Source organism: Callorhinus ursinus, unplaced genomic scaffold (assembly GCF_003265705.2).
Source record: "Callorhinus ursinus isolate GAN/ISIS: 27379988/994484 unplaced genomic scaffold, GSC_fseal_2.0 scaffold9, whole genome shotgun sequence".
In the NCBI taxonomy this organism is placed as follows: Eukaryota; Metazoa; Chordata; class Mammalia; order Carnivora; family Otariidae; genus Callorhinus; species Callorhinus ursinus.
In genome coordinates, this window is record NW_027397071.1 from 25413265 (window position 1) to 25427274 (window position 14010).

The 14010-nt window shown below is 32.6% G+C and overlaps 1 protein-coding gene across 10 annotated transcripts in view; it reads left to right on the forward strand.

The window, feature by feature from the left end:
* ZNF644 (zinc finger protein 644) overlaps window positions 1-13646 on the forward strand; it is a 98359-nt gene extending 84713 nt beyond the window's left edge. For 9 of the 10 annotated variants that reach the window (XM_025872164.2, XM_025872165.2, XM_073896342.1 and 6 more), the window contains 2 exons: window positions 11413-11515; window positions 12291-13646. In XM_025872164.2, coding sequence (XP_025727949.1) covers window positions 11413-11515; window positions 12291-12483 — 296 coding nt within the window. In that variant the 3' untranslated portion in view covers window positions 12484-13646. Of the gene's footprint in view, window positions 1-9332; window positions 9403-11412; window positions 11516-12290 lie in introns of those variants that run through there. The other variant, XM_073896344.1, reaches the window with a different exon arrangement.
* The last annotated feature ends 364 nt before the right edge of the window (window positions 13647-14010 follow it).

The window sequence follows — 14010 nt, forward strand, 5'->3', positions numbered from 1 at the left end:
TGTGTGTGTGTGTGTGTGTGTGTGTGTGTGTGTGTGTGTGTGTGTGTATGTGGTAAGAGTTAGAAAATGCTTAGAATGCTGGAACTGTGTAACATCAAAACTAATTTATATGGTCACAAATATAAACTAAAATATAATACGCTTCATAATTTTAGTAAAAGGACATAAAGTAGGAAAGCTTGGAATTGAAGACGTGGAAGGGTAGCCATACTTGGGACAGAGTCAAACTGTCAAAAAAGAATAGACTTCATTTTGCCCAGAACTGACCAAATTTATAATCCACTGGGCAAGTTCAAATAATTATTTAATAATTTCCATGTGCTTGTGGATAATCATTTATGAAGCATTTTTTTTTACCTTTTTAAAAATGAATTTTTGTCTCAAGAGGCTAGTGCCAAAGGGTTTACTTTATATCATATATTGTAAATTCAAGACATACTTCTAAATAGAAATTTATTACAGTTAAGATAGACCACACTATTGGTGGACTTTTTCAGGTTTTGTTCTCTTTAGATTAACTGCTCATACAAATTTTTTCCTGGTTAATTCTTTATACAATCTAATAAGAACATTACATAATTTTCATTAAAAATCAGAAATCTTATGTAGTTCATATTAAATGCATTTGGACTTTTAATTTTACTATTGACTTTTTTGTGTTTAATATTTAAATGATACCCTTTTTATACTGGCAGTATTAAAAACACAGCATTACTAAGTTATTAGTAGAGTGACTGTACACACTGGGTTAGCCCTGTTGTCCCAAATGAGTAATAGAAGATTGCCTCCTTTATAAGTGTCCTGGATTGAACAATAAATTATATGGTCACTTTGGTTTTTAAAGTTTCTAAAATATTTAAAATTATTTAAGGCAGAGTATATTCTATCAACTTAATCTGCAATAAGGAACCAAAAAAAAATATTTTGAGGTCAAAGTAAGAGTGAATTCCAACAGGTAAAGAAAAGGAAATAATTAAAGTCTGAATAGGTTGTTGTGAAAGGAAATATATCAGTAAGATGAATGAATGTTTGCACTATGCTTCCTTATGGTACAGAGCCATGTTATCTCTTAGAAAGGAGAAAGAGTAATAGTGGTGTTCAGCATTTTTATTGGAGCTCCATTTTACATCTTGACTGTGTATACAAACTCACTTTAATACACATACTTGTTCACTCATACTCACCTGGATTGAATGGGATGTACTCTAATATTTCTGTTTTATTCTTTTTCATTAAAAATAATGCTAGTCATGACCCAATAATTTGATTTACTACCTACTAAGAAGTTACTACCCACAGACTGAAAACACTCCCCTTAAGTGACTTTTTCTCTTAGGGAATAGTACTGACCAGAATCAACAATAGTAAGATTTTAGAAATCATAATACTTCTTCTATGGCAGCAAGTAAATTTTCTTTACTCATTGTATTCAAATGTTTATCTGTGGATCGTATTTTATTTATTTTTTATTTGTAGATCATATTTTTTAATAAAATGCTAGCCTCCAATATTTAAATTGGAAATTTCTAGTTAAAATTAATGCAAGAAAAACTTTTTTTTTTTTTTAAAGAAAGGGTGAGGCAGAGGGAAAGGGAGAGGGAGAAGCCCAAGCACGCAACCAGTGCACCCAGTACAGAGCCCAACACAGGGATTGATCTCACAGCCCTGAGATCATGACCTGAGCCAAAATTGAGTCAGATGCTTAACTGACTCAGCCACCCGGGTGCCTCTGAAAACATTTTTATATGCAGATATATTTGGGGGAAAGGTTTCATTTCATTACCTTCAAGAACACTTCCATGACAACATTTTAGAAGTAAAGCAGGATTATTGCTGTTCTACACCAACAGACTCACCACTATCATAATTAATAAATAACTTCCGATGAGAAAAAGAACTTAAAAATTGGTACTAGAGAGTCTTTCAGTAAGTACCACCAGTGCAATATATCTACATTCTTTTTTTAGTAAAGTCAGTGTTTTATTTTTCATACCATCCACTTTTAAATGGAATAGTAGGTTGTGTGTTACTTAATAGGGTCTTTTGCCTGTTTTCAGCTTTAATGATATAATTGGCCATAGAGGCCTGCAACACCCAAGTGCTAATGAATGTGTAACACAGTGCCAGGTGCTGAGCGTGCAGATAAGCCACCAGAAAAGTAATTCTTGTATTGTGGAAAGTGCTCTAGGAACACTTTTCTCCTGTGGTGGAAAGAAAAAAATAGTATTGTGAAAGCTTCTCAAGATGCATTAAATTATTTGTCTTTTTGTGAGTGTCTCTGCAGTGTCTTTTAAGACATTATTATAAAATTACATCTTGAGGATATTGCATGCTTTTATAGTGATTCATTCAGTCTGAAAGAGTAGTACAAACAGAACATTTTTATTTTCTTATTATGATTAAACTTTAAAGGAGCAAAGTAGCTTTTAGTTAAAGCAGATACCTTGATAATTACTCTAGACTAGGCTATATAGAGGATACACGAGAAGTATGAAACATGTTCCTGTCATCAAAGAACTTAAGAGAGCATTATTGGCAACACATATAAAACTATCAAAATTAGAGAACTATACAAGATAGTATACAAGTAAATGGAAGTAAAGTATGAGTGCTGTAGGATATAAAGGTGTTTATTTTATTCTAGGCTGGAAATTAAGTTGGGTTCTTTTTTCCTGCTGCTCTCACAATTTGACTCATTATTTAAATAGAGCCTCAAAAAGAAGGAAAAAGGAAAAGTAAGAGTGGTTCATGCTGCTGTGTTTCTTGTCATTATGTTTAAAATGAGAGAGAAAAATAAAGCTGGTAGTCAAAATTTTCATTCATTCAACAAAATTTTTAGCTGTTGTATCATGTACCAGGACAGTGCTCTGAGGCCGTAAAGACCCTGCACTTCAGCTGCATAAACATACACATGATCCTGTGGGATAAGTACTAATCTGGAAAAGTTTATAAGGTTTCAGCTAGACCCTAAACTTGAAGGATGAGTAGTTTTAGGAAGAAGGGATGAAGTAGAACATTCTAGGTAGAGAGAAGGACATAGTTTAGGCACAAAGGGATGAAATTTTGAATTCAAAAGGTACTGGGAGATTGAATTACAGGTATTTGGGAAGATGGTAATGCCAGAAAGGTGGGGTTGATGCTTTGAATGCTTGCTAAAAAAATTTGGAAATCATGGAAGAATTTTTTAAAATAAGGGAATAATGTGGTCAGACTTGTATTTTTAAAAAGCTATCCCTGATAAAATGAAAGATGTGTTTCTGTATTTTCCTGGCTACAACTTATCTCTGTAGTATCTCTTTTAATGAAGTGAAGAACACTTCATTAAAAGTGCATATCTGTATATATTTATCTGCACAATAATGTGTCATTATTCATCATTAGCACAACAATAAATTGTTCAAGTTGAATAAATTTTCAAGGTAATCGAAGACTAGTGTCACACTTGATTTTATCCTAACCATTTTGATGATAATGTTTCTAAAATGTTCTTATTTCTGCCTTGGGAAACTGTAGACTGACTATAATTTAATCATTTGATAAATAGGAGTCACCCTTATGGATACTAAGTGTTTTATTATGCGAGCAAGAAGTGGGCTATTTGCCTACAATACTAAAAATTGATTGGCTGATTTATTCACTAATTCAACAAGCAATTTTTTTCAGTTCCTACTTGGTTTATGCATGGTGCTAAGTACTGCAGAGATAAATTGGATCTTATCGTAGAAGCACATAATACATAACTGTAATACAAGACAAATTGTAAGTGCCATTGGAGAGTTACACCTCTCCTCATGAAATACTGTGGAAGTTCAGAGGAAGAGGAAGGTACTTTCAGCTGGACCAGGACCCAACAAGGCTTTTGGAAGTAACATTTGATTTGGATCCTGAGGATAGCTAATTGAAATGGAAATCGGGATCAGGGGTTGGCAAGAAGCATACCTATAGGAGGGAGCAACTTGGGACAGCGGGAAGGTTTATTGAAAATACAAGGAAGTAGGAGGTAAGAGGCAGACAAGTAAAGGATATGGAATGCTAATCTATGGTGATGGGATTAACTTTTTAGTGAGGAACAAGTGAAGTGTTTTTTGTTTGTTTGTTTGTTTGAAGAATTGGAGAAAAGTTAAAGGATTTGCTGGGGAGGTGGAGAAATTGTAGGTGAGGTCATTTTAGTAGTCCTGAACCAGGACAATGACAATATGAATGCAAAGGAAAGATAATAATTAAAAGGTAATACTATGGAAGGAAAAATAAGCAGAGTTTGGCAGATTAGTTAGAGGTAGAAGAATAAGAGGACAGAGATAGAGATGACTCAGGTTTTAAATCTTGTTACCAGGAGGTCGGTTATACCAGTCAGTATAACCATCATATGAATCTGCTACCATGGTGTTTCTAAGTAAAAGATAGGCTTCATTACTTATCCAGCAACACGTGATCATCTAGCTATTCACTGTAACAAAGCAAATAACCACACTGATCGAATCAGTAAATTTGTGTGTAGGAGAGTGGAATTCTGAAGAGTTTTGTACCATTGTAGCACAAAATATTTACATTTTATGATGCCTGCTTTTGATATCATTAGTTATAAAATTTAGGAATTCTATTTGGTTGATAATCTTTTTTGACCAACCACTTGTTTTTCATAAAAATCTTAACTAGTCCCCTACCATTCTTGTTGGTTCTGTTACTAGTTTTCGGAGTTTTGCTTTTTATATCTTGTTTGATCTTTTTAACAATTGTATTAACCTAGATTTTTATATGTTTGGATTTTTTAACATGTCTAATATCTTTATATCCTTTGTTGTAATGTTTTGTGTTTGCTATGATTTCTATTCTAACATGATTTTTTTAATGCTCTTTATAATCTGGATTAAGATATAGTTAGACCTTATAAGTAACAAGGCATGTTCTGGCCAGAGCTAACTTGTAAGTAATCTGCATTAAATGACTTTATGGAAATAATAAAACAATACACAGACTTTCTCTTTTGGAGGTTAGGATGAGAGGATGAATGTGACTTGATGGAGACTCTTGGTCTCTCATGTATCTAAGAAGTGGAAAAATAGTATTCACCGTTTCTTTGTTGTGTCTGGAATTTGAGGAATAAGGTTAATTTTTGCTGTGCAGTGTTTAGAACATTAATTGTGGCCTTAGCTGGAAGTTAACTCGACGCAGAAGGTGCCTGGTCAACACCATGTTTGATTATAGTTTGGATTTTGGCTGGAATGTGTAAAACCTTCAAAATTATAAAAAAAAAAATCAGATCTATTGGGATTTGTGCATTTGTGACCTTCAGATACACCATTATAATTATTGTGCGCCCTGTGTAACTTGAACATGATTATATTAAAAGATAATTTATGGCAATACTAAAGTAAGGTTGTTTCCTTACCTAATTTTATAATCAGAAACATTTATTTAATTACTCCTACTAAATATGAAATGATATTTTGAAAATACTGAGGCTTTTAGGGGTCAGGAAGTGTGATTATATACAAATAATTCTAAACAAAAGTGTTTTATAGCAGGTAGTTAGGTATTTTAATGTTTATTCTAATTTTAGATGTGTCTTAGTTTTGGAAGAGTGGTTGATATTGGTAAGTGCATATTTTGCTTTAGAAAACAGCATGCAAGTCAAACCCATCTTAAGAAATTTTAAATGTTTTTTCCTAACCTGTTACCACAGAGAAATAATACATTTACTATCCTTATTAATTCTTAACTGACCAGTAAACAACTTGTAGCCAGGGTATTGTTAGCTTTTAGCTTTTGACAAGCTGGAAAAACTAGTCTGCTTCCAATTTCTTTGTTTATAAAAATCTGTGATAAAGTATACTTACATTTAGCTTTTCCCTTCACTCCTTAGGGGAATATTGCTCAGAATATTCTTTTACAAATATCCACTCTACTTTGAAGTAGCAGAGACTTCTACAAATTGAATGTACCTATTTTTCTCCCAAGTAGACTTAAGTTTAAATAAAGACTACCTTCATTTGCTTGAACTCATTCTCTGAACCAAGGATAGAAGGCTATTCCTACCCTTAATATAATCCTTAATTTGTAGGGCAAACTCAAACTACCTGCTTCTTCTAGACTAATACTTTAAGCAATAAACCTCATACTTAAAGCAAAGGAAATCTACTTTTCAGGTATTTTGCATTCCATCCTTTTCTAGGTAAAATGTTAAATCTTGCAGGATCTAATTAACTTTGCCATGATTGCTCTGTGATTCTGGGTTAGTTATTACTTTTAGTCACTGAGAATGGAAACTCTAAAAATTGATGTAAGTAACCTAGGATACTGAAAAAATATCCAATTTTGGAGTGAAAATATCAAGAGAAAATAATGGTGAAAATATACTTCTGAGTTGCTAATTATATATCTATATGCTTAATTCTGATTGGAAGGGGAACATTGCTTTTCATGACAGTAAACCCCTTAAACTGCTTTATATGTATCTTGGGAATAATGACTGGTTTGATTATGGTAGTATACCTAGAAACAAAAAATTGGTATTGGAAGTAGGGAAGTCCTTTCCATTTTCATAGGCTATAGAGAGTGGGATTTAACAATTTTTCTCTTAATAGCTGTTTTTTTGAGTCAAGAGATTAAGAGGTGGAGCTGAGGGCTGGCTTTCTCATTTAGAGTGGTAGGTACTCAGGACCCAGAACTGGCAACATATTTTGCAGGATCCAGTGCAAAATGAAGATGTAACGTCTTGTGTTAAAAAACTTAAGAATTTCAAGATTGCGTATGACAGCAGTGTTTAACCAAGTATGGGATCCTATGTGACTGCACAAGTCATATACCCATGAAGTCTGTCGTGTAGGCACTTTATGCAAAGAGAAGAGTGTACACTGAAGAAATAAGAATTTGGCTTCCTTTATCCCCCATCCCTATTTTATACAAGGTAACATGTTTCTCCTCCCATTCCTCCCGCCACCAAAAGCGATGTTCCCTTTTCAGCTGGGGCTGAGGGAAACAAAATGCTCTTTGCACAGTCTTTTATATGCTTGGGACTTAAGAACTTTGAAGGACTAATGACAGCAACTAGAATTGAGTTTATTTATCATCTCACATATGTGTACCCCTTGGGACATAGGCATTCTCCTCCCACCTCTCCACTGCCACTACTTACCTCCACCACCAGTGTGTTAATGGTGGTGGAATGATGACTTACCTCTTTCCATCTTCTTTATCCCTACTGTCTTCCTGAATGAGTTCATAGCTGTTGTTGCTGCCTACCCATCTTACACAGGCCAGCGAGATGGAGAAGAAATTTTCTTCCCTCTAGTAGAGCTATACTATACCTTTTATTTTGGATGTGTATAACCTGGCCATTGTATTAAGTGTCATTTTACTCCAGAGATGCCGAAAACCAGTTAGGAACAAAAAGTTGAGATGGGACTTTGAATTAAATGGGTAGGGGAGGATGATTGCAAATAAAAATATTTTGGAGGTGAATGTTAATTTAGTTATGATGTCCTTTACCACACTGAAGCTTCAGATGTTTCTAAGAAATAAATACTCATTTTTGGAGGTCATTTGTGTAGTGAACTAAAAAGAAAATGAAATTCACTGAAATAGTTGTATGTAATGGGCAGAAAGGTAGAAGTGTCAAAAGGACTTATTAAATGTTGGAGCCCAAAGTAAATTATTTTTCTTCCAGGTATAAAACTAAATAAGGCTCAGAAAGCAAACTCGAATTTGTATCTCTTGTGTTACTCATTGATTATTTGCTTTTAACTGATCTGGTTTAGTGCTTTAAACACATTTTGTTGTTGTTGCTGTTGCTGTTGTTGTATTTTGTAGCATAGCAGTGTGGTGTTCTTTTTGAGGGTTCATAAGTCTACTGTATTTCTCTTTCATTCCTATTTGATCAAACAGCTGTTTTACTGAAAGGAAAGGTATATTCTAAAACTTTGTATATAACCTTACAGCATAGTTTATCCTTATAAGTAAAATACTCCCAGTAGCAGATTAAATCCTTTATAAATCAGATAACTGCAAAGATGTTTTTAACAGTCTTCTGCTTAAAATTGATCATTTAAACATTTCTGCCTCCCTGAATAGGTGCGTGCCTTAGGAAGGTTTGAATGGCTGAGTTTGTTCCTTTCTAAAATGCAATTATACTCAAGGAAAAGAAAATTAAGATTCTAAAACCAATCTAGTATTTTGTGTAAATTTTAAGTATAGAAACAGTGTTAGATTTAAAATACTTTGGAAGAGATAAAAAGTGTGTGTGTTTTTATTTTTTGACACTAAGTGCAAATAAAATCCTTTTACAAAGAAATGCTTTGTGTAAAGATATATTTGGCAGATTATTAATGTAAACAACTTTGTTAAAGCTTTGGCTATTTATCACAAATATTGATATGCCCCATTATATTAAAACTGAACGTGTTAGTGTTCTGCTTTTAATGTTCTAATGACTCCTGGTACACTCCAGAATAAAACTGCTTTTCCCTTTACATATAATAAAAACTGTTGAATGAGAACATTTGTGTAATAGATATGTTTGTACATCATCTTTTTCATTTAGTGGAACATTTTGTGTAAATCATCTTTTTCATGTAAAGAATACCATATGGATGTCCCCTTTGTGTGCATATTAATAATATATTAAATACTCATTTTTTTGCAGATTTTTCTAAAATGTTTGAGCAATAATGCAGGGGTGAAGTTTGGATGTTGGTATTAGAAAAAAACTATTCTTGTAAAATGTATTCATGTTTTACCATCTAAAATAAATACGTGACATTTCAGGGGATAAGAAATTTAAAAGTGATCATGGAGATATTAAGACACCAAGGTACTTAAGTATAATTACCAGAGGTCCCAAGTTTTTAATATCCTTACTTTATGGACAAACTTCCAAGGATGCCCAATGCATGTGGTTCTCTAAACTTACTTGGAATCCTGGGTAATGGAGAATCTCAGTCATATGCTGGCAGAGTTGTCCTATTTTCCAAAGTCATGATACCTTCAAATATTAATTACTACAAAAGCTTATGGCATTGTCATTTAAAATTTAGATCTGATCATTCGTAAAACAGCCTGAACCTCAGTTTCTAGAGTCTGTACAACATCAAAAGTCAGAAAAATTCTTTTTCCTGTATTAAAGTCAAAAACATTTCTATATCTCAAAGTAAACATGTCCAGTTCCATTTTTAAAGAATTATGGCGTCTAAATATAACTGATAAAAACATTCTATTGCATACTTGCCCATCACCCTCTGCCCTTCTCCCTAAATTTGCTTTACACACTTAACATTAGCATTCTGTGAACAAATTTTTGAAGTATTGTTATAATGCATTCTGTTTGTATCCTACAGTAATTTATTTACATTTTAAAAGGAATTTGAATACAGTGTGGCAATTTTGACAACCAGCAAGCTCATCAAAGTAAGATTCTCCCTATAATCTCATGATAAACCAAAAATGCTTACTCTGTTCCACATAACAAAGACAGGGATTGTGTGTGGTTTACCTTTTAGATAGGGAAAGAATAGCTGACATCTATTAGCACATAGCACTTAGCCCTTTGAGTTCCCTAAACTCTTCTAGTGTATGAATTGCTTTATGCTTTAAAATCCACTTAAATTCAGATTGCTCACCAGTGCAACTAGGAAAAAGAAGGTGCTAATTACAAAGCACTTGGTACCTCACTCTTCCTAATGGTTGTGAAGAACTTAGTTTCTACATCTAAGCTAGACTGATCAATGAAGAATTTCAATGTGACTGTTAGCAACATATTCATTTAAACAAATGACGCACAGGTGTTCTACAGGAATGCTACCTATATTGCATAGTGGTAGAACAAATTTCCATTCATACGCTGCCTAAGTGTCAAAGGTTAAATTATTGGGTTTTCCTTTGTTTTTTCACCAGAAGTATTTGTTGAGTTTCTACTATGTGCCAGGCTCTTGACTGAGATAACTAATAATTTATAAGATTTTTCTATTCCAGATTTTGTTTATTTAGCTTTGAATTAGCCATTCTTAACTTGATTTCCTGCAGTTCTTTACTTATTAGATTCTTCTTCTGAGCATAAGCAAAGGAATACTCTGGACCCAAGCAGGATTTTACTTTTAAAGAGGCAGGTTACACAAGAAGGAGAAACCAGTGGCTTGAATGAGATTTATCTAGGCTTCTCATGGTTTTTAATTTTCTATATGACATTTCTGTTAGCATTGCCAGTTGACTACTGTAAGGAACTGTGTTCACTGGTTTTGTAATAGTGGCATCTATTCTTTTGGAATCTGGACTTTGAACAACTCATTTCACAGAATCCTTGAAAATCAGTTCCTATTCTCTCTTACCTAGAATTTTTCAAGGGATTTCACATGACAGGTTAACAGAAGAAAAGCCATTTGTGTAACTCTTCTGTTACATTTGTTTCCCTCCCCCTTGGATCCCTAGAGATAAACTCTTACCTTCTCTTCCTGCTAACTGACCAGCAGCACCCTGGCATATTGTCATCCCTTTGTCCAAAGGAATGGTGTAGTTGTATTCAAAAACCAATAAAATGTTATGTCCTGTCATTCCTACCTACAAAAAATACCTTTTTTCCCTTTATTAAATTATATTTTTTAGAATAAGTGATTGAAGGAGAAGTCAAGTAATTGAAGTAATTTCAAGAACAGCACTAAAATTTTGATCCACTTTTAATATAAAAATCTTTTTCCCTTTTTAATCACAGTTTAAAAATAAGTTATAGGAGAAAATGTAAAATTAAAAAAAATGTGAAGTATAGTTAGCATTACGTTTCTGGTCCATTTGTAAATTTATGTGAGATATTCTGGATTTACATTTATTTCTTAAGTAAAATAAAAATTATTGTACGTGCAATACAGGTTGAGTTAAAAAAATGAGAATTGAGCTTTTTTTGCCCTTCCAAATGTAGGACCAGCATATAATTTTAAGAACTATTTATTATGTATTTGCTGTAAAATTGATTTCTCATTGACTTTTTATTATGTTGTTGATTCTTTACTAAGTTTTCAAAGCATGTGAGAATAATGGAATAGTCATCAGATGGTAACTTAATTTAACGATCTTAAAAGGTTATAATTTTCCTGGAAATAAGGAAGATTAATTAGATATGAAAATAATGTACTTAATGATTGTAAGAGGAAAGACTACCATTGTAATAATTGGCCAATTTAGTAATTTCAAGTTTAGTTACATTCTCTCAGTTCTAGTTTGGTATATGATAAAGCATTATTTGAAAAATAGTACAGGAAGAATGTTACTGTTGTTACAGACCCAGCTACAAGTTAGTGCATGCTTCAGGGAATACAAATGAATGTAGACTTTTTCTAACTTGGTTTAGATGGCCTGACCTCTCTAGAAGTATGTATTTATAGTTTAGAATATATATAAAATGTTAAGTCTTTCTCTTCCCTTTTTTAGCCTTAGATTGTAAGCAAAAGAAATCAAGGTCAAGATCTGGAAGCAAGAAGAAAATGCTAACATTACCTCATGGTGCTGACGAGGTTTACATTCTCCGATGCAGGTATATGCTTATATTGCCATATCTGCTCAGTTTCTTCAGATTTTGCTTTGAGACATATTAGGGATTTTTAATTTGTGGCAGAAGGTGCATTCTCAGCTATCAAGTTATAAATGAATTTTTGGAGACAGGCTTAAAATCTTTCTTAGCTCATAATACACTGTATTTCATAACTGATGAATAAATTTTTTATATCATCTCAGAACTTCAGTGATACTGTGATTTATGAAAGTAGCTTTTTTTGTTGTTGTGTCTTATTTAGTTGCTTTGTTTGGTTTACTTTGGTTTGAATTTTTTTTTATTTGTCTTGAGTTTCTGCTTCTTGGGACTACATTTCTCTCCACTCATACTTTAAGTATAGCTATGCAAACTTATTCCCACCTCCTTGTATACTCATCCTCATGAGGTTTAAGGAATTCTGAGTTGGGGAAGGGTCTTTTGAAAAGAATGGTACATTTTGGAATTATGTTGTTTTAAGTGTATTGAGATGGATAGGTATTAAGACCTTTTAATTAATTTTAATTTAATAGTATTTCTACCTCTACAAATATTACTACAGGTAATATAGCTGTTAAGCATGTGAATTGGCAGTTTTATATTATATTAAATCATTTTGACTTTATATGTATTTAAAAACTGTTGTCAAGTACTCCAGTATATGATAGTATCTCCAAGATATAGTAAAGTCTACTTCTTATGTTTATGGATTTTATGTGAATTGGTTTTAAATAAAGGGAATTGGTCATGTTAAGAGAACTGTTATCAACTTCTTCTACAGGTTTTGTGGCCTAGTCTTTCGTGGACCATTGTCTGTTCAGGAAGACTGGATTAAGCACTTACAACGACACATTGTAAACGCTAATCTTCCACGGACTGGAGCTGGCATGGTGGAAGTCACGTCACTACTTAAAAAGCCTGCCTCCATTACAGAAACTTCATTTTCTCTACTAATGGCAGAAGCAGCTTCATAGAACAAGGAAACCTTTTAAATAGCAAATTTAAATTGGATGTAAATTTGAAATTCTTTGTCTTTTTTTTTTAAAGCCACGTTAAATTATCCGTTTATAAATACTAAAGCAGGAAAATGGGGAAAAGTGAATTACAGTGACATCAGAGCAAACTGAGTACTTCAAACAGTAAGTAGTCTATATATTTTATATAGGATGGAAGATGTGTTTTTAAGGTTTACTAAGTTTTGTCAGTTAACTGTTCACTCAATGAAAGATGTACACGTAAGCAGTCATTAATAAACTGTTGCACATGGATAACTTAAAGACAGACTTATTGGAAAATTACATTTTCTGCAGTGTTACCGGAATCAAGGTTCTGTTTATTCCCCACAAGACTTGCATTGAAAAATAAGATATTATATTTTGTTTGTATGTATTTAGTGTTTTGTATAATATCAGGAACCGCTAAACTAAATTTACTCAACTTAGGGCATTAAATATCATGTACTTCATAGTTTGAGACTGTTCACTCAAATAGGGCAGAGTACTATTCTATCTAGATGTGTAAGTGTTTTTTTAAAATCACATGGAACGGTTTTTTTTATACTAAAAAGTGGAGGGAGATTTGTTTAAACAAGTATTTCTAAAAGAAATATGTACATAGTCCTGGAAATTATTTGTGGTAAGGAAATATTCTTTACTCCAGTTGCATTTCTCAGACAATAAAGTGGTGCATCCATGCTACCTCCTACTTTGTCAACAAAGATGCTATTTACCCTTTACATTTTTGTATCATAATAGATTTAAAAAATCTAATGTTCTTTATTGCAAGACATCCTTTTGTTAACAGATTTGTTTCTTTTTAATGTTTTACCTAAATTTTGACATGCTTACAGGACAGGTTTGCCTCTTACTTTATTTAACATTGTAGAAATGTAATTAATAAACAATGCTCACTACACAACTTAGAATAGGCTTTCTCATTTATATTCCAAATTTGATCAGTTAGCAAAACTTAATACACCAATTGAAATATTTCTACATATGATGAGAATGTTTACAATTTAAATTTTAGAACTTGTTTTGGATGTGATTATATGTACGAAAATCGTGTAACACTATGCTCATGCTAAGAACCGACATAACGGAATTACTGAAATAAATGTGCTGTGAGGAATGGAAAATATGGTGCAGATGTCTTGGTCATGATAAATTGTGATTCTTTTAAACTCTTTCCAAAAACAAATTATTCCTTTTAACCTGCAATCAGATTCCTTTACAAATAACAGTTTTGTATGCAAGCACCATTTCATTTTATTTCATGTAGTATGGCTAATACTATAATTGAAACAAGGATATGCATTGATAATTTTCTTCGTATGTAAATAAAGTTAAAAACAGTTAAATAAGGAGTATTTTGGTAGAGTATATACATACCTCACTGCCAGTGAAATTGCTTTCCTATGGTATATCTCCTTACCAGAAAAATCTCTAAATAAAAAAAGACTTAAAGAAAATTATAATGTCTATATTGTGAAACATTTCTTA